Here is a 21,968-nt window from a genome sequence, read left to right on the forward strand (position 1 = left end):
AAATCGCAATTTAGAGGGTAAAAGTGCGAAAAGTAAAGTTTTAAAAAAGCTACAAACTTGCAAAAGCTCTCCAAGTGCCAAAGTTTTCAAAACACCCTAAAATGCCGAAATTAGCATTCTAAGAGATAAGTGCCGAGAGTTGAAAAGTTTGAAAAGCACACTAAAATGCCGAAGTTTTAAAAACCTCCCATTCGCCGAAAAAACGATTTTGTTTGTGTAAGTGATAAAAGTATAAACTTGCAAATAGCCTCCAAACGCCGAAATTTGGAAAAAACCCCAAAATCGCGATTTTGTTTGTGTAAGTGGTGAAAGTTTGCAAAACCCTCGAAAATGCCGAAAATCGCATATAAAGGGTAAGTTAGAAAGTTTGCAAAGTTGGCAAAACCCCCGAAAATGCCGAAAATCGCCTTATGAGAGATAAATAAAAAGTTTAAAAAGTTTGAAAACTCCTCCCATTCACCGAAAATTGCGATATAAGGGATAAGTTAAAGTGAAAACTTGCGAAAGCATCTAAAAGCCTGAAGTTCGCATTATAGAAAAAAATCGCGATAAAGTATAAAGGCTTGCAAAAGCACAGAATGTGCCGAAAATCGTAGTATAGGGTAAAATCGCGGTTTTTGACATTGTTCGCAAATGGCATTCACAACGCCAAAATTTGAAAAGACTTTCCAAAATCCGAAATTTGCATTCCACCTGTAAATCGCGCAGTGAAAGGTTATCAAACTCTCTCAAATTGCCGAAGTTTGCATAGGGTTAAGTTCGTGCGAAGTCTATTAATCCTTGCAAAGCTTTCCAAACTCATTCTCCGAAAATCGCCATAGGGCAAAGCCTTGTGAAGTGCAGAAAATGCCGTAAACCCATTCAAAACGCCCAAGATGCCAAAGGTAAAATCACGCAGAAGTTTATAGTTTGAAAGCATTGTACTTCCGAAGGTTGCAGCATTAGAGAACCGCAAAGTAAGAGCTCGTAGCGGTTAAAAGCACTAAAATTCCGTCCAAGGTAAATTGCTAAGTCTAAGTCTTAAAAACGGTAGTCTTCTCCAAATCTTAGGTACGAAAATTAGGAATAGGGAGTTAACCGTTGAAATTTGAAATTGCAGAGCTCTCCCATTCCAAATTTACAAGTTGTGAATTTATCTTTTCAGAACGTAGGGCATAAGACAGACATTTTTCAAAATCCAAGGGAAACCATTCATTTCGCCAGGTAAGTTTGCCTTGTCCCTCTTGAAATCGTTTGAAGTATATGCAAAATGGGATAGATGTGTTTGTGCAAAGTTGATTAAAACGATTAAATCTTAAAACCGCATCTTTTCCCATTTATAAGGCGTCAGGCAAAGCAATTGAAATTAGAAGTCTATTCCTAGGAGTCAACCTAGAAAATGCATTTTCAAACTTATGGAAAATTTTAAACTTCGTCGATTTTGAAAATCAATCCTAAAATGTCTAAGTGTAAATTCAGCAGTCGAAATTGTCTAAGTCCTTGAACCGCAGCCGAATAAGTAAATTCGTAGTCAAAGAGCTTCATAATATTCATGTCTAAATCAATCAAGCTCTTTAGCTGAAGTATCATGCTTTCTTTAAATTCGGTTTTCAAATTAATCCTTGTGTGCTAACCTATCCCTTTTATCTAACCCACTTTGTTTCCTTTATATCGTCTCGTAATCCTCGTCCGGCTGTGCAGGATAAATGCCTAAATCGACAGTAGAATCATCAAAGACGCCTGGTGCAGCCCAAACGTCACGAGCATCCAAGTCAGATATCCCTCGCAGAGTCGAAAAGATGAAATATCAGTATTAGTGAGGAGGACTGAGGGAATCAAAAGTTCAAAAAGTGTGGGAAAATGTAGGTGATACTGACCTGGGGCACATTGATATTCAAGATTTCAGAGACTGAGTTTTCTCCCCTAATGCCTATGACAAGCCTAGGTGGATGATGGAAAGTGGCATCGCTCAGGCAGCAGGATTTCCCCCGTCAGTGCAAAATTATGAGCTAGTAGTAGAGGCTACCCGACATTACCAACCAAACACCAGATTGGTGCTCCTCGAGAATATGGTCCTCGCTGACTTCACTCATGAAGCCATTGGCGACTCATTTGATATTCCCTTCCCGAACAACCCCATAGCAACAACTATAGATGAAGCGCAGGTGGCATATGATATGAACCCCACCAAATGCAAAACACTAATAAATGAGGAGTGGTACAAGGAGAGAAGACCTCCCAGCATCAGAATTGGGAAAAAGACCCCTAGGAGCGACTTTCACAATGAGCATGGAGACATGGTCACATTGCTCAGTAGGATTATGGGACTCCCCCAATCCAACTACTTTGAAGAGTGGATGTTCTACTTTATAGAACAAGTTTTCGCTCGGAAATCCAAGCTCGATTGGGCCCAGATCATAAGTGACAACGTCCATACCAAATTGATCGAACTTGAGGCAAAAAAGTACTTTACTATGACATCCTATCTAGTCTACATGTTCGCCAGAAACCAGCCACTGCCAGGGTTAATCATGAAGGGTGAAATTGGGAATGGGCCCAATTAGTTGAAGGTATATGATTGTTATCCATAGCTACACTATCAGGACATAGCTCAAAGGGAAAAGAACAACCCTGCCTATGCGGTTGGCTAGTATGAGCGTGTTAATGACACTTTCACAATGCGCCTGGTCAGGCTGATGCAAGGAGGGCTACACATAAGGCTTTCAGAGCAAGCTACTATTTTGGTACAGAGGTATGGTGCCTGGTTCATCCAGTTCCCAAGATTCTCCTACATCCGAATAGTCGGCTTTGAGGGCGCTCCTTTCAGACTTCCGCGATACTTGACCAACAAAATAGTTCTTCTAGAAGTCGCAAGGCAGTCACGTCCGACGAACAGTTTACTCAGAGACAAGAAGCAGTCTGGATTTGCCTTCCCTATGATCATAGGTAACCTTGATGTCCATCTGAAGAGCCCAGCTCATGTAGAGGAATCCCTTGCAGAACTAGCCTCCTACGGCCTACAAGAACATTTCCCAAGGAAATGCTTTGATCACGACAATCTAGCAAAGAGAGCCTACTACAGGTGATACAGAGAAAAGGAGTCAGTTGAAGATTATTGGAAGAACCGCTCTGATGACTATGAAGTCTAACGGCGCGAATATTCAAGGCTGAGTGTGCAGCAAATGCGACTCTATGAATACCGTTGGGTCCCGGATCAGATAACAGATTCAGGAAATTGCCTACAAGTCCCGGAATTCAAGGCGGTAAGACATCTTTTGCCAGGCATTGATTGGTCACAAGATCCAATCACTGATTTTGAGGCGGTTATGGCAGCCCCAGGAAGATACACTGACCGGTGGTTGCACCAGCAAATTGAGCGACAGATTCATGAGGGAGTCCAATTCACCTACCAAATGATGGGTAGCTTTGATTCTTAGTCCTCTAAAGATGAGGGAACCTCTAGTGCACCAAAGGAAGAGGCTGAAAATCCCGAGAAAAGGAAGAAGGCTAAAGCCAGCAGAGGGACTCGGACATCTAAGAGAACAAGAAGGGAGAAGATCCCTATTAGGAGACCGGAGGTCACTTTATCATCAAAAGACCCCAGTTCATCTGATGATGTAATTGAACTGGATTATGTACCTGCTCCGCCTTCCCAGAGCGATATTGACGCATTCGGAGTTGATGATCCTCTTGAACAAGACAGGCTAGATACAGAGGTAAGAGCCATTGAATCTGCCGAACCTAAGAATCAAGTGGAGGAAGGAGAGATTCCATCCATTCAAGGGCTGGAGATGCATGAACCCACCCAGCAGAGCCGCCATGAATTGCAGCTGCATAGTACTGCCAAGGATGACTCCACTGTTGAAGGAGAGCAAAGGACAAATGAGACCCGCGAGCCTGAAAGGACTGAAGAACAACCATCACATGAAGATACCAGACAGTTGTTCAGTGAAGTAGGAGAGAATTCAGCTGTGAGCAAGGGACTTGACACTTCCTCCACTCCTCCTGTAACAGAGCAGCTGCAAATATGCAATGAGCTGGCTGAAAACATTAAAGAGCAGAGTGCAAATTTAACTATAGCATCAGCCCAGACCATACCTCAAGATTGGTTAGTTGCTCGAGCCCAGCGAAAGGCAGCCACCAAGCCACCCATTGACTCGGAGGACATTTTCTCGCGCATAGACGAAGCCAAGTCCAAGGGGAAGAAAAAGCCTAAGGCATATTCCCGGATAACCAAAGATGAGCAAAGGAACCGTACCCTCCATATTGCCACCTTGCCTGTCGATAAGCCAGTAGATCAAGTTACACTGGCTGATTATAGCATCACAATTGTCCCCATCGGACGAGCCACTAAGGAATAGGAAAGGGAGGAATTGAAAGACTCTGTGCAAAACATGCTCAGACAACTCGAAGAGATAACTGCTGAAAAGGACATGTATCGAGTTTGTGCTGAGCAGGCCGAGGGGTACATTGATCAACTCCTGAGACCATTGCATAATGCCTCCGAATCCCACATTCCCTCGACAGCATTGGCACAAAGGACCACCACAGAATTTGAAGGAGTACGAGATACCGCCAAGGCCGTCAAGGAATGGATGCAAGGCCTTAAAGAAAGAGGAGAGCAAATCATTGAAGAGGTAAAGGAAATGGCTCACCATCGAGAGACCATTTTGGTCAAGCTGCTTGAGGTAAAACAGGAATGCCTCAGGATCCATGAGGTAGTTGCTACAACTCTTCCTCTCGTAAGAGCTCTTTTTTGGACCCAAGCACAGATCCCTACACTCTCCGCCATCCTGGACCCCCACGACATCAACATTTTTAAAGAATGGTACTGGACTATCACTATGAAGAATGAGACAAGAGAGATCATTGACAAAGAGCAAGATGCATGCGAGGGAATTCTGAAGAACATGCAGGAACTTGGTAAGAAAATCCTCCGATCAATGGTTTTGGGTTGGAAAAATGACCTCTCTGATGACGTAGTGCAACCAGATTGGGAGAAAAGATTGAGAATAGACAAGATCGCCTACTCAACCAAGGACCTTGGTTTTGCCGGTCAACTACATTTAGACATGTTGTGTTTTGAGCGTAATCGGTCCAGCTGGCAGGATGGTTTGAAGCACGTAGACTGTTATCTAGAGGGCATGCAGTATAAAATTCGTCATCCCCCTATGCCTCAGTTCAGTTTGCTCGCGAAGAACGTGCAGCAGGTCGGGGCCTTTGGAAAGAATATTTGCATGGCGAGGATGAATTTTTAGAAAGAGGATATGAAGCTGGAAAAGAGAAAGTGCTTTCTTAAAATGCATTTTTCTTTTAAATTTGAAAAAAACACTTTTTGGCCAAAGTCCATGTTTGACTGCCAAGTCAGCTGTAAACTTTAAATTTTGTGCATGTGCCCATTTTTGAATTGTTATGGATAATTTTAATTACCTTTTTTAGGTAGTTATTGCTCCCCTTTGGGTGGTTGTTGATATTTACCCTCCATTTATGGGTATGGGTACTTTTGTAAAGATGAATCAGGGCCACTTGTTTAGTTTAGATCTTGGCCATTCATCTATTTTTGGAAATCTATTTAAAGGGACTGGTTTTCCCTCATTTTTGTAAGAAGTTCATGGATTGTTGCTGAAGCTTTGGCGAAATTTACACAGGATTAATGCAAAGTTAAGGCTGTTTTCTTTTCATTGAGAGTGCATGGTCTCCTTCTTCACCATTTAAATTATTCTGTTATGTCTTTCATTTTTCTATAGCATTTTCCAGATAAACATCTGATAGAATCCTCGTTGTTCATACCATTAAGGATTGACTGACTGTCATCCCCTGTGCATGGTCAATCTGAACCTTCTCATATGCTTAGTTCGGTTATTAAACAAGTAGTGAATGAATATAAAAATTCTGAATCTATGTTTAATAGCATGAAAATCTTATTTTCCCTTGAAGATCGCTCTAGATTCTTACAAATGTTGTGCTTAAATAGTTGATAGTGTTTAATTTGGTTATTTGGAGGTGTCTGTCTGTTTTTGTTGAATATGCTATCTTGGTTAATTAGTTAGATTTTCTGTATCTGTTTTCCCTATCCTTCCTTTTTTCCTTTTTTTTACCAAGAAGAATCCACAGTCCAGCTGAATTAGTATCAATCCAACTGAAATCAAACGATAGCGAGACTGTTAGAATTTTAGGGAACTCATCCAACAATTGTCCATCTCACCGTAAGTCCCCTTTGTGTTTCCAGCAAAACACATCAAACACTTAGTAATCCCATAGTCAAGACCTGACAATCAAAACCTTGAGGTCATCCCCTTTGAAAACCCAAAAAACAGCATTAGGGATTTCCTTATCTCAAGAGAGGATAGGATACTCAGTGAGTACATTCTATTCTGCGTTGGCTGGATGGAGTCATAGCAATGCGATTTCAGACACGTCAACAGATACTCGATGAGATCATTCTATTCTACGTTGGCTGGATGGAGTCGTAGCAATGTGATTTTAGCCATGTCTACAGAATTGGCGCTAGAAGGAGGGCTCCTATCAGGTACCTTGCAGCAAGTTGAGTCTAATCGACCGTTCCAATGCTATATTCGAGATATGCAAGATCCCTGTTAAACCAGAAAAGCCAAAAAATCTGAAAATACAAAAAAATATATTTCTGAGTTAGTATGTCGGGTCAGCCATTTCATGAGGATTGTCCGTAGTCTGAAATTTTCCAGATCTAGCAAGGGCTAAGTTTGCAGCTATATCCAAGGCAACTGTCCGAATTTGCATCTACAGCTCATTGCCGAATTCATGGCACCACGGCACACGAAGAACTAAATTGCTTGACATTTTTGTCAAGAGTCGAGCTCGCATTACAGGGGCAGATATTTTTTTGGGATATCCCCGAACCAGAGGAGATCATACAGTCGGATATCCCCAGTCCTCCGTCAAGCATTGAGGATTTTACAAGATTTAAGGATCGGATTGAGAACCAGTTTGTTCTTGATGAGGAATTATGCTTAGAGAGCGTATTGTCACCTTGGTGGTGCAGAATTCACCGCACCCCACATTCTGAATTTATCTGCTTGCTATGCATGGAGGCAGTTAGTCAAGTCAAAGCCCAATATGGACTGTCGGAAGAACCAGAGGAGCCCATCACCAACAAAGAATGGAGTGCCTACCTTGCTACAGACGAGTACAGAAGATCGCAAAATCAATACAGCGTCGCACTCCCCGATGATGAACTTGATGATGAAAAGATGGAGTTGCCAAGTGTTGAGCAGGGTGAACCAATTAGTCAAATTGTGGCAGCAAATGATTATGCTGTCCTTGCACCGAAAGAGGATGTGACACTAGGTCATTGTGTTGTTTGTACACTTAATAAAGACAGGGCTGAAGAGGATGTATTTGAGAATGATCGAGTGAGCTCCATAGATCAACCCGACATTGAGGAGCAGTTTGCAGCAGCCCTGCCACTAGACGATGCGGTCCAAGAGTCCGTTGAGGACGTTTTTGAGGATCAATCAATCAAAGAGTCCCTGATGTTTGAAGACGTGTTGACAGAAGTGGATAGGGTTGCATGGTTCATTCAATCCAAAGATACACCAATAGATGATGCACCCCTTTCCTGAGTTCGAGTTCGGTTTCAAGACTGATTTTCAGCCTGTGCAACCTAATGTGGAATTTGATGTTGATTTGCACACACCGGATGCTATCGAGATGTTGCACCACCAATTGTAACCTCCTGAGGAAGTTGTTGAATCTTTTCCGGCGCACGACACCCCGCATGACTCAGAAACTTGCCAGGTTGTTTCTTTCCCTCTTGTTGTTACTTCTAAAAATTTTCAGTTTGATTTTGGATATTCTGGGAAAGCAACCTGTAAATGGATTAACCACGACCTAATGAAGTCCCTCAATTGATAATTTTGCCCGATCTCCTGGATAAACCTGAGATTGGCCAACTGAAAATTTTCTTTTTAGAGTATAAAGACAAACCAGCCAAACTAAGAACTATTCCCGCTGCCCTGTTACTGTTGCACATACTGAAAAATCACCCCGGGTCGGGAACGCATGCATATAGTCCGCATTTTGTACAGTCGGTTTCTTCTTGTACATAGTTAGTTTAGGTTTTTGTTTTCTGTTTTTAGTTCGTTTTCTGTTTTTAGTTTACTTTCCCTGTTTTGCTGCTTTAGTTTAGTTTGCCTTGCCCTAGTGTAGGTGTCCTTTCGGAAGGGGTTGTCCCCTTGTCAATTTTTGTAGGTATTTGTTTTCTTTTCCTAGCATTGGTGTGTGAAGTCAGGAAGTTTTTTTGTCTGTTTCTTGGATGCCGACTTTGGTAGAGCGCCTAATTGACGGTTGCCCCGTAGTCAGCTCATTTGGTTTTAATGCTTAGTCATTCTAAAAATTTAGTTTCCTGTTGCGCCTTGTCGCCAATGTTGTGATCACTGCACTTTTAAATGCTTAAAACGCTTAAGTCCGTCGTTCGTTTTATCAAAGGGAGCTCATTGCAAGTGAAAAATCTGAAGCTGTGCTTCAACGACCACTGTAACGCTCAATCCCACGTAGGCTTCGCTGCTTACGAGCCAATGTAAAAAGTGAAAGTAAAAGAAAAATCAAAAGAAAAGAAATTGAAAAGAAAAGAAATATCAAATTGCTTGGCTATGGGAATGCAGACACCTCTGCCGATTTTCAACAAGAAAATCTATCGGAAATAGAGCAATCTCTGTGAGCTTACAGGGGATAACCTCGTCGGGGCTATGGATGCTCGCTGGCAGCGAGGCAATATCCAGGTTGCTTTTGAAGTATGAGGCAACAAGGTAGCTTGCCTTGATCGAGCGATGATATCTCAACTTTCTCTAAGCTAGAGTGAATTTCACTACACACACTTGATTCTCAAGGTTGGTGACTTGATTTAGTTTGCGACCTCATTTTTACCTTGAATCTGTCTTTTGTCATTTTGGGTTGTTTGGTGGGGTATATATCGGAGATTCTAGGGTTCGATCCGGATAGTCATCCTTGAAATGTTCGGGAACATTTCCCAGTTGAGTCACCATTTGTTGTACTTGCACACCTCACCCCGTCAGTTGACAGGGGACCGCCCATGTTGTGTCTGCCTACCCGATAACTTTAGATAGGGCGTGTGGTGATGCAAGGTTCGGCCAAGCCAGTTCTCCTCTATATCTTCAAAAGCCCTCACAACCCGAAAACATCAAGCTCTCAAATCGGCCTAAGAGCCCGAAATATAAAACCTGAGCACCCAAATCGGTCCCTAATGCCGAAAATAAAGAAAGGCGTTAATCATAAAACTCGCAAAGGAGAATTCCAGCCTGAAAATCCGCAAAATTGCCACTCAGGCCGAAATCGCGAAAACGTGAAAGGAGAAGGCATTATTTGAAATTTGCAAAACTTCCTCACAGGCCGAAATCTGAAGTGTCGCATGACGAGGTAAGACATAAATCCTCGCAAGAGCTTCTCAAGCCCGAACTCCACCGAGACGAAGCCAAACATTTAGAATTTAAAGTTTGTCAAATTAATTTTAATTTCTCAAATTGATTTATTAAAGTGAGATTGATTGTTCGCAGGTCGAAGGCATCGTCCTGAAGAACCAAGAGAAGGTCTGAAATGTCAAGGAGTCAGATGCTGAAAGCCGAAGAAGAAGATGCAGGAACGCGCTGCAGAAGCGCAAGATTTGAACCGAGCATTGGGAAGTGTGTCGCTGTGCCACCAGACCACAAAGCTAAAGTCCACCACCGGGACCAAAGACCGAAGAACACTGAATGCAGCAAGTCTATGCATTCTCGAGAAATACACAGCTGGATTTAATTCCAGAAGTTCAATTTCTGAAAACTGAAACTATTTTATTGTAAAATTGCCTGTGGGCCCCACTCAGATATTTTGAAAGAAAGGGGAAACAAGTCAGTTGTGGACAGTTATGTCCAACTACCGGATGGACTCAAATTAAAGCCAGATAGTTGCAGGTAGTTGGGAATCAGTGGTTGGATAGATGACTAAGAGTTTAATGGGCATGGGTTAAAGCTGCCAGCTTCTGGGAGGCAGATCAAGACCCTTAGATGCAATCTATCCTAGCCTTCAATTCAATATTGTAAAATCTATAAAAGGCAGAGGCCTTTCTTTTGTAAAGGGTTAGAATTTTGGTGGTTAGATTGTTAGAGAGTTAGATTTTAGAAGTTAGAATAGGTTAGATTAGAGCAGTAGCATAGAGATGTTGCAGAAATTGTTGTAATAGGTAGCTGAAATCAATATATAGACATTGATTTGGTGTTTATTGTCTTGTTTTCATCCTGTTTGCATGGTTTCTTTCAGCATTTTAGATAGATTTTTCTGTTTTGGGTGTTCAGGTATTTGATAGATTCAGGGTCATACCATTGAGGATATACTGATTGTGTATCCTTTCGTATGGTTAATCTGAGGCTTTGAATTGTGCTTAGTTCAATTGCAGGTGTCTGTCTAAGCTGCGCCAGAATTGGGTGCTTAGCCGTGCATTTGCAGTCTGAAAATCTTCGAAGTCCCTTTGAAGATTGCACTGTTCCTGCAATGTTGTGAGCTATTCTAGCCAAGCAGGGATTGGTTATGTTGAATCCGTCTACCCGCATACCAGTCTTGTTAGTTTTAGATCTATCCCATCCCTTTTAATTTTATTTCGCAGTCCGAGAATCGCAGCAGACCAGCGAGTTGCAAAATCGTAAGCCACCTTGTGCTCCCAGCAAATCACATCAATCACTGAGCAATCCTGCAGTCAAGACCTGACAATCGAAACCTTGAGGTCATCCCCATTGATCAATTTAACACAGCATTAGGGATTTCGTTATCTCAAGAGAGGATAGGATACTTGGCGAGATCATTCTATTCTGCGTTGGCCGGATGGAGTCGTAACAATGCGATTTTAGCCATGTCAACTATAACAAACCCTAATTAGGTTTCTATTTGTCGATCTTGGCCATTGATTGTGAATCAATCCAAGCCATTCATTGTAATGAGCTATCTATATAAGGTTTAGCTCTCTCATTTGTAAAAGTTAATAGTTAGCAATAGAAGATAGTAGTTAGATCATTAGAGGTTAGAGTAGAGTAGAGTAGAGTAGGAGAAGAAGAAATTGTTGCCAAGGCTTGTAAATGAATATACTCTTTTCATTGAAGATATGGTGAAATGTGTTGTTCAAAAAGTTGCATGGTTTCGAATTCGCATTTGCTTTTATGTTGATTAGATGAATGGAAGATTTTGTGGATGATTAGTGGTGAAATTCGTTTAATCCATACCACTAGCTTCTTGCTGATTGTAAGTTTTCCTTGTGTGGTCAACTGGAATATGAATCTAACTTAACTTCAATTATTGCTTAACTTCAATTATTGCTTGTCCATTGGTATGCATTGTCTTAATGGTATTGATGCTGATGGTAGTAATTTGAACATCTATAACTTTACCTTAGAAGATTGCACTAGCTTTGTGTAGTTGTTCATTGATGTCGAAACAAAGTCTAGTAGAGTATCACCAAGTCATTCACTAAATCCTAAATTCCTAGGATTAGATTAGACTCTCTAAAACCCTTTCCTTTTGATCTTTCTTTGTTAGATGAGTTAGTCTCGAGTTCCAACAATGTCCAAGTATTCAAGCATTCATGTAAAATGTAAGTCCCCTTGTGATTCCAGCATTATCACATCAACTATTGAGCTTATCCACACGTCAAGACCTGACATTTTGTAACCTTGGAGTTGTCTCATTTGATCGTGAAGCATAGTATTTGAGAGACTTTGTTCAAGAGAGGATAAGATACCTTGGTATTTTATTTTGTGTTCGTATGTGCATAAAAAACACATTAACGAAACTTAAACCAATTTAACAAATAATCTAACTCTCATATGCGTTGTCTTATAATATCATTTCCTCTTTTCAAAATTAAACTCATTTGGAGAACCCCTAGCTTGTTTCTGTTTACCTCACTGGGTAAACAGGAAGAATACAGAAACTGAACAGCAATGTACAATGCAAATATAAAAGAAGTAACAGATTAAGCTTTCCATTAATGTCAAAGGATGTTCATATTATATCCGTCGTTAACAATACATGTCACACGACTAACATTACATACCACAACACCCGGAGGTGATACAATATATGATTGCCGAAGGGGTGCGACCCAACCGTCGCGACTCCAACTACCTACCCGTCGGCTAACTAACTATTGATAATTAACATTACTAACTATACACTTTTTCCCGATAACATCATCCCCCCCAAGAAAAGAAGTCGACTCCGACGACTTAATACAAAATAGAGATGAATGGCAGGAACTACTGACGCTAGTCGGGCCCAGATCTTATACACTTGCTGCGTCCTCGCCTGAAAACCTTTTCTGCTACCAGCCAATGCTCAAGTGCGGATTTCACCAATATGGCTTCCTTGGCCATCACAATCCTCCTGTGCCTAACCCAAACTTGTCTGCAAAACACGTTTTTCAGTCTCAGCTTCCACCCACTGCTACTCAATTGATATGGTCTCCCTAGCCAATTTGTCCTCGATAGCCACCCGTGCTGCTCTCCCGGCATCCAACTCTTGGGTACGCTGAACTAAGTCTCACGCGACTATTGCCTCCAACCTGGTGGTCAGCTCCTCCCGAGCCCTCTATGCATCCACCACGGCAACCTCACGTCCCGCCGAGACATCCTCCGAGTTCCTCAAAGCGTACCAGTCATGCCTGGAGGTGACCACAATCCGCTGGCACAAATGCTAGGAGACACCTCAAATCCTCCATCACACTCCCCAAAGGCTAAAAACTGAACTGAATAACTCCCTGGTGTCATACAACTGTGCGGACCTGCAATGCCTTCCCTCAAACTCTGTTTGTTCGCAACCTCCAAATCCGTCTCCCTCTACGGCTTATTTCTTCCCCGCCAATGCTTAGCTGCAGGCTTCTTTCTCACAGTACGGACAAGCAAGCACAATACTTCCCGTGGTATTCTGTAGCTCCAAAATAAACTGGGGGTCTGGGGGCAACGCCCCCCGCGGGGTCGAGGGGCAGCGCCCCCGCGGGGTCGAGGGGCAGCGCCCCTCGCGGGGTCCTGGGGCAGCGCCATACCACCTCCAATCGTGCGGTGACTTCCCTACTTCGTGCGGTGTAATTGGTTCTTTCTGCATTTGTGCGGTGATTGTCTTCCCTTCCGTTGCTTTTCTTCCTTCGGCATGTGCGGCTTTCCCTTCGGTAGCTTTTTATCTCCTTCGGCATGTGCGGCTTTCCCTTCGGTAGCTTTTTATCTCCTTCGGCGGTTTTCCCTTCGGTAGGCGGCTTTATGCCCACGCGGCCCTTCGCGGCTTCCACCGCACGATGGGCTCCACCGCACGGTGGCTTCCACCGCACGGTGGCTTCCACCGCACGGTGGTGCCACCTTCGGTGGTGTCCACCGCACGGTGGGTTCCACCATCGGTGGCTTCCACCGCACGGTGGGTTCCACCGCACGGTGGTGTCCATCGTTGGTGGTGCCACCGTACGGTGGTCTCTTTTCCTTCGTTTTTCTTTCTTTCTTATTTCTTCTTCTTTCTTTTTTTTTTTTGACCGTACGGTCGCCTGTCACACGACCGTACGGTTTTTTTGTTTTTTTTTTCCCTCCTCTCCTAATTTAGATGTCTTAGAAAGTCGTCTGTTCGGGTCCCCTGTCTCTGGGATTGCCCTTCATCCTTCTCGGTTTTCCTCGCTCGACAGTCTCCTGTTTTGGTCCTATACCTGGCGAGTCGCCTGCCCGGCCTCTCGAGTCTCCTTCCATCCTCTCGGGTCCCCCTTCGGACTCTCGAGTGTCTGTCTGGCCTCTCGGGTCCCCTGCGCGCTTCGCGTGGTAAGGTTTCAATTTGTACCCGTTGGTGGCCAATCTATTTTCACTGGTCATTGAAAGACCTGGAACCACAAATTCTACAGGGACCACGACCTCCTTCCCGTACATAAGAAGAAGAAGGATAATAAAGATTTTGAAGGCTGCGGCCTTCCACACAGGGTTCCAATCGGTGCCGACACTCTTCGGATTATTTACGTCGCCAGGGTTTGGGGCGTCTCCCTTCCAATATTCTTTGTATTCCGGCAGGTACACCTCTGTTGGTTGCTCTGGTTCCTCTACTTCGAGCCTGTAGCTTTGGAACATTTCGTAATCTTCCATCTGCCAATGGAAGAGCCCGTTAAGTGAGCATCTCTCATCTTCAGAGCATCCCTCCAATTCTAGCACCCCTTCACTGTTCGGCTCCATCGCGTTCTTGCCCTTACTTTCATCGGGACCCCCTTCCCCTTTATTAGAGTCCTCCGAGTCGGAAGAGGCGAGCTCTTCGCCGACATTTTGGGTGTGTAGGTCAATGGTATATTTTCGCCCTCCCTTCTCCATGGAAAGTGTATTTTTCTTCCAGTTGTGGTTTACCCTTGCGTTGATCAACCACACTCTCCCCAGGATGGCGTCATAGCCTTTCTTCTTCGAGGGAATGACCACGAAATCTAACAAGAATGGTTGCGTACCAATTGTCACTTGCTGGGCCATCAACAGGCCGAGTGGCTTAATGCCGTGTTGGTCCGCTCCCACCAGGTTGAATGTGGGTGGCCACAGGGTGGGCTTCCCCAGCCGCTTCCATGTTTCTTCTGGTAGTACATTCACCCCAGATCCACCGTCCACAATGGTGTCCTTCAGAATGGTCCCACAGATACCCATTTCTACCACAGCTGGGTGTCTACCACTGCTCAAGGCTAGTAACATCGGGTCAGTCGAAGGGCTGACGGAAACCTCCTCCTGTGGTGTACTCTTCGTAGCGGTGGCGGGAACCCCTACCTGTGGTGCACTCGACGATGCGGTGCTTCGCACATTGGTGAGGATGGCAGTCCTCAATTGTGGCATATAGTCTAGAAGGTCTTTTACCTTTATCGGCACCTCCATCTGCAATATTTGCCCAATGATGTTATTTTCCACTTCCGTACGGAATGATGTACTCGCCACCTCGTTGTCCCGTCGTTCGGTTGTCATCTCACGTTCAATATTGGCCTTTGCCTCCCGTAATCTCTCCTTCTCCGTACGGGGGTCGGGATAAGTGGCTTTTTTCGTCTGGGCGCGGGTGATCGCCAATACTTCTTTCTCACCAGTCTTCTCAGCCTTCTCAATGTTGAGGAGATTCACCCCTGCCTGCGGGCAATTTGCGTCCTCATGGTCGCCTGGCCCACACCAACGGCAGAGGTGCTGAGGGGTGGCTTCCTTCGTGCAATCACGGGCGAAGTGCCCCCACTGATTACAGGCCCTACATTGGATAATTGGCCGGCCCTTGACGTCATACTGGATACGGCTTCCGTTATTGGTATTGTTGCTATTCCTTCCACCGCCGCGTCTGTTGTCCCGGTATCCTCCAGATGATGCATTATTGTTTGCCTCCGATGTGGATGGCTGCTCCTGCGCAAAGAGCACTTGCTGGTTACGTGCCTTCAGATTGTATGGGCATTCCTTCGTAGAATGACCCATAATCTGGCAGATGTCACAAAATGCCTTCTTGGGACAGGCACCTTTCGTGTGGCCGCTCTCCTTACACTCCGTGCACCATAGTTCATCGTCCTTACTTGTAGTCCCCTTCATTGTCTTAAATTCTTTTAACATCCTTTCCATATCTTTTTGAAGGGCTGTGACTTTCTTCCTCGGCTTCTCGTCACTACTACTCTCTTCTTCCGATGTGTCATCATCTTCAGATGATGATGAAGGTCTATTCTTCTTCTTTTTGGCCGTCTTATTTTCACTTTCCAGGTCCATGGCCCGGTTGTATGCGTCGTCGTAGGATGTTGGAGGCACAATTTTCATCTTCCGTCGTAGCTTAGGGTTCAAACCCTCGACAAACCACCTCTTCTTCAAGCCATCGGCCGGTTGGCTTTCCATTTTCCCGACTAACTCTTTTAGTCGGCGCCCGTACGCCCGTACGGTCTCCTTCTTTCCTTGCTTTGTTCCGTAGATTTCGGAAACTATCTCGTTATCATCTCGGAGAAGCCGGAATTCCTTCTCGAATGCCTTCTTCAATTCATCCCACGTAGTTACACTGGTTTTATCCAAGTCTGCATACCAGTCAATAGCCACTCCTCTCAGTGTGGCGGGGAACTGCTTCATCCATTCATCCTGGTCAGTCACCCCGTTGGCTGTCCAGATGGTTTCGCATGTACGGCAATGCCGTGCGGGATCATCTTTGCTATCCCCGTTGAATTTGGGTAACTTCTGTTTGGTCGCCATTGATGGAAATCGTCTACTTGGAGGTGGTTGTGGCTGTGTCTGCCCTCCGGTGCTGCTCCCTCCGATGCCGCTAATGCCTCCTGTGGTGGTGACCAAAGGTACGGTGTTCTGCCTTGTACCTACCGTGTGGTTACTTCCTCCGATGCCGTTGATGTCTCCTGTGGTGGTGATCGAAGGTACAGTGTTCTGCCTTATACCTACCGTGCGGTTAACTTCCCCTTCGTCGTCACCCGTGCCAGGCTCCCTTCGGTGATCCTCCCTTTGTGGCACTTCGTCGTCACCCGTGCCCGGTTCCCTTCAGTGATCCTCCCTTTGTGGCGTGAGAGATAAGTTTTTGAACCGATCTCGAGTCTCTTCAACTAGTTCTCTCCGTAACCTAGTTTCCTCCAGAAACTCTTCAAGGCTTCTCGCTCTACCATAGTCTGGCGACACGTAGAAATTCCCCTCGGCTTCTGCACCTTCCGTGACACCTCCTTGGTTCCCTTCGGGCAACCCTTCGGCAGGTCGTCCTTCGGCAAGTTGCCTCAGCCTCCGTCTACATTCTACACGTTGTTCCAGAATCAAAGCCTTCTGCGCAGCCTCCCACTCGTCGGTTTCTAATTTCTTATTTCTGTCTTTATTCAGTAAATTGGGCATTAATTGTGGTACAATTTCATGTTTCTCAACACATAAATCAAAACACAACACGTCTTTATTAATTCACTCTTTTGTATACAATCAACATAATTCTTCTGCTTCTAACAGTGTTCTTTATTTCTCTCCTTTCACAATTTAAGGATTAGTTGTCCTTCGTCGGTCTTCCCTACGTCCGTCATCCTGGCGCTCATGAAATTCTCGTAAAATTTGTTTTTGTCGATTCTCCGGGTTTACTTCACCAACGGGTAGGCCCCTTGTGTCTGTGCGCCATCCGTGTCTTCCGTTCCTGAGTTCGTGTAGGCAACGGCGCCAAATGTTTACCTCACTGGGTAAACAGGAAGAATACAGAAACTGAACAGCAATGTACAATGCAAATATAAAAGAAGTAACAGATTAAGCTTTCCATTAATGTCAAAGGATGTTCATATTATATCCGTCGTTAACAATACATGTCACACGACTAACATTACATACCACAACACCCGGAGGTGATACAATATATGATTGCCGAAGGGGTGCGACCCAACCGTCGCGACTCCAACTACCTACCCGTCGGCTAACTAACTATTGATAATTAACATTACTAACTATACACTTTTTCCCGATAACAGTTTCTTCATTTCCCATCGGTTAAGGGATAAAATGAGGGAAATGATTAATAATATTTTAAGGTGGGCCTAGTCACTTTATCTTTAAAAAGAGTAACTTGACTATTCTTATTATTTTATTTTTTAAAAGTATTTTTAAACACTTTGGAGGGAAAGAAATTCAAATTGAGGGCCCAAAAGGAATTTATAGAAGGACAAATTGATCAAATGTATCATTCATTTTTTTTACTGCAATATAATCCATTTTCAAAGTTTGAGCACTTGTGTTCATCTTCCCATCCAAAGATGAAAATCCCTGGTGTGTGAAAATTTGGAGGATGAAAACCCTTCTGGTTTTCAATTAGGATTGGAGGAAGAAAACCTCATTGTTCATTTAAGGTGATTCCATCCAAAGGTCACTTTGGTGCTAAATATTGCAAGTTTTATTCCAAAATTTGGGATGAATAAGGGGGGGGGGGGGGGCGCTGGAAATAGCTGCCAAGTTTCAAATCTGATTACAAGAAAAAATTGCTGATTTTCAAGTATTTTGTTGGAGGTTCCATTGTAGATATGATTGCAAGGGTAAATTACTAAATTGTCAAATTCACAGGAAAAATCACAAAATCAGAGATTGTTGTTTTGACACCCTACATCTGTTGTTATTGCACCCTTTATGCCATGTTGTACACATTCAACACCTAGCCATTTGCTATCTACTACTCCAACTGTCATCATTTGATCCATATTGCAATCTTTACAGTCAAAATAGTCTGATTGACTGCCATTTCCTAATTTTGAGTCCATTCAGCATTATGACAGCCTTTTAGTGAGCTTTTGTCATTATAAATTCTGATAATTGCTTTCTAGTTCAGTATATCAAATTATTGTAATTTTTACTGCAGTTATAATTAATGAAAAATCAGATCTAAGGGTTTCATCATTTAATTTAATGATATTGCTATTTGATATTTTCGTTTATGCTCTATTACACATGAATTGTAAACATCAAAAAAAATTGTATGTTTGATTACAAAATTGAAAAGGGGGGTGACACATAATGCAGAATTTCATGAGCCAAATAATATTGTCCAGAACTTGCATACATTTCACAGATCCTCATTGGGCTGGGAAATGATTTTGAGTAGTAAGGCCATAATCACGTTTGCTATGATTTGGTATGCTAATATAATTTATTGATATTAGCTTCAACACATGTAATATGCTGGTTTCTACTGTTTTTGGTATTGGTTATTGCATGTTAGCTTATAGCCTCTTATTTCTTTTAGATATTAGAGCTCACTTTTGATTCCTCTTTGCTGTTGTTAGTGGCTGTACTTCTGAGTTCCTTTGACGTACTTTCATCATTTACAGACATTGATATAATTTTATTCTTCTTTACTTCAGAATTTTTTTTTCTCCATTTGTTTCTGTAACTGCATTAAGTCTGTCTATCTTAAATGTTCTCTAAATTTTCTGGAATCACTGAGCGTGGAATCTAGTGGATAGAGGAAAGAAAGAAAGAAATTATATTGATATCCATAGGTGATCAATGTAGGTGGGCCATAAGTACAAAAGAGTTAACAATAGAAAAGTTGTAGTATAAAAAATAACCCTTGGATCTGTAAGCTACATCCTGCTATGGAGAAAACTACTTCATATCTGATTCAATCTCTGCACAATTAGATGCTGATTATCTGGATGCATTGACCAGCTTTGGTATCAGTGATGATAGAAGCTTGATTGCAACTCTTTGAATTTTGATTTAACTAGAATATTGTAAATTTTTATGTGTCAGCGAGGTGAAGGATTGCCTCCTCATCTTCCATTTTGTTGCAACAGATTTTTACAGCCACTGCATATGTAGCTTCATTTCATTTCAATTGATTCAGTTTTTGTGAAGGAGCCAAGTAATTAGGTTTTTGGGGCATGATTTTATTCCACCTGCTTACTTTTGAGGATTGGCTGTACATTTTAACTTTGGTTTTAATATATATCTCTAATTTGCCAGAAAAACAAAGTTTACCTGATTTATTATCCATTACTTAATGTTCTATCCAGCACAAGAACTATCTATTTGCTACATTTATTAGCTTCCGCTTGATGACAATATTTGAATATTCCATTAGGGGTTAAATATTCATCTTGCGATAATTATGCATATGATAATTACAAATGTTAATATGGTGGGTGGCACCAGTAACTTCTGGAATGGCATGGTGTGCTTACTTTTAAGGTAAAAATCAAGCAAATCATAGGCCTAGTCAGAAGATTGTACAAATTAAATTCTTTTCCAAAGCTAGTGCATTTGAACTTTTCACGGGCATAAGATTTTCACCGTGGGCATGAGCAAATTGGTGTGACTCTTTGTAAAGCTTCTATATAGTTCAGTTCATGAGCTCTAAATCCTAGGTATTGTTGTAATTTCAGGTAGCATACAACACTTTGATGGATGCGTATGCTAGATCAGCACTGTATACCAAAGTAGAGGAGATTTTTCATGAAATGCAGGATGAAGGTTACTATCCAGATTCCTATACTTACCTTGCACTTATTTGTGCTTACACAAATGGTCAAAGAATTTTAGAAGCAGAAGGCCTTCTTGAGAGAATGAAAAGAAAGGGTTTCCACCCAGGACCCGTCCACTTTAATCAGTTGATTTTTGCATTTGGAAATGCTGGCTTGGTAGACGATGCTGCCAGATTGTACATGGAGATGGAAAAGGCAGGAATTAGGGGTGAGTTGGCTTGTCACCGTACAATGTTGAAGATATACCTTGACCATGGATACAAGAGTGAAGGGATTGCTTTGTTTGAAAAGCTTCAGAATAACATAGAAGCAGATGCCAATATACTTGCTATAGCTATTGATCTATATGAATCTGCAGGGAAGATTGGAAATGCAAGAGATATTCTGCAGTTGATGATATCACTCAAATTGAAGGATGGAATCTAATAGAAACTAGTGAGAAAATGTAGAAACACAAGCATTTCCATGAAGATCCTGCCATCTAAAACCATCATGCTTATGGCAAAGGCGATGCAGTAAAAAGGATTATTTCAAATAGACAATAATATTCATGTTTACAAAGGCTTACCATCAATGAATATATGCTGCAATAGGCTACATTGGAAACTGATGCATGGAACCTCGTGCCATTTACTTGTAACTTATGTATACAAATATTCAAAAGTTGCAGTGGGGTTTTCACTCCTAAGGAGTTTAGATTCAGAACATTCTCCTGAATGACTTCTTCTCTACATTGGATGGGTGCTAGAAAATAAGTGTGAATTCGACTAATAGATCTGTAACCTGATGGATATTATGCAAAATGCCTGCATCCTTGATCTATCGGTGCCTTTGTCAACAGAAGCTCAGATAGGAGCATCATTTTAATGGTCTCTGATATGAAGACCACCAAATATAACGTGGCATTTCTACCAGTTGATATGCCTACCTGGTCAAAGAGGAAATCTTAGCGTTAGGGAGGGTTTGAGGGCAAAATATTGGAAAAGCAGCCCGTCTCTTAAGTAACACTGGTATTTAGTCGTGCACTACCTGGTTGTTGCTAGATCATTGAGGGGTAACATATCAAGAGAAATGAGTTAGAGCTTTAAAAATTATTCACTGATTTAGTTAGAAAGATATTATAATATAATATCAGTCAACCGGGAATTGTACAAGGAATCAATTTAAATTTAATTATCAAGACCATTTGGTCTTGAAGACCACTCCCTGGTAACGGCTTCAAGTGCAGAGTTTGAGATAATGTAACTTGGTTCTATGTTTATTGTACAATATTTCAGATTTTATGTCAACAATCCAAACGTATCTGTTAATCAGCATATCTGAGGGTGCAGAGCTTTCTTGTCTGCCATGACAGTTGACAGCAGGTGATCGTTTGTGGATACATTATTGTGGTGTAAATGACATGAATCCAATGACTTCAATTCAAATTTTAATGTTATAATTCTAAGATGCTCTAATAAATAAAACAGATAAATAGCTAATAAAGTTAGCCTGGCTGACGAAATGTCCAGATTCCTCACGTTTACTAGTCAGAGCATTATGATGAGTGCGGTTGCCAACCTCTATTGGTAATTTGGCAAACACTTTCCTTGGTGGTCATTCAATATCAAGTATTATTCCAGTTTTAAATTTTATTATATCATGATGAATATTGGTTACGTTTCATGGAGATTGGTTTTAATTTTCAAGTTGGGAATTAGGAACCTATTTCTAATTAGCAGTGGGCAACAACTATTTTTGCTGTTTACCAGATTATAAGTTACTATCAGTTCTTCATATTAATTTCAGTATATTCACACTTCTAAATATCAGAAAGTTGAGACTTAATTCTCTCAAAAGCATTTTTCCATTAATCTAATGTCGATCTCGTGGGAAGATATTTTAAATAACTATTTTACAGGTATCAAAAACTCGTGCATAGAATCGCTTTCGAGTTGTAGGCATATATAAGTGGGATTTTTCTACTATACATTCTGATTTTAATTGTCACGATCCGTATGCTTATCTGGGACGCAGACTTGATATTTCT

The 21,968-nt window shown here is 42.3% G+C and overlaps 1 protein-coding gene across 1 annotated transcript in view; it reads left to right on the forward strand.

The window, feature by feature from the left end:
• Positions 1 to 21,573, forward strand: part of LOC131069377 (pentatricopeptide repeat-containing protein At5g27270) — a gene marked incomplete at its 5' end in the record, with an annotated part of 41,892 nt that extends 20,319 nt beyond the window's left edge. Inside the window, one exon of the mRNA XM_058004759.2 lies at positions 19,841 to 21,573. Within this exon, the coding sequence (XP_057860742.2) occupies positions 19,841 to 20,365 (525 nt within the window). The remainder of the gene's footprint in view (positions 1 to 19,840) is intronic.
• Between the last annotated feature and the right edge of the window lie 395 nt (positions 21,574 to 21,968).

This window comes from Cryptomeria japonica, chromosome 10 (assembly GCF_030272615.1).
Source record: "Cryptomeria japonica chromosome 10, Sugi_1.0, whole genome shotgun sequence".
NCBI classification, from domain to species: Eukaryota; Viridiplantae; Streptophyta; class Pinopsida; order Cupressales; family Cupressaceae; genus Cryptomeria; species Cryptomeria japonica.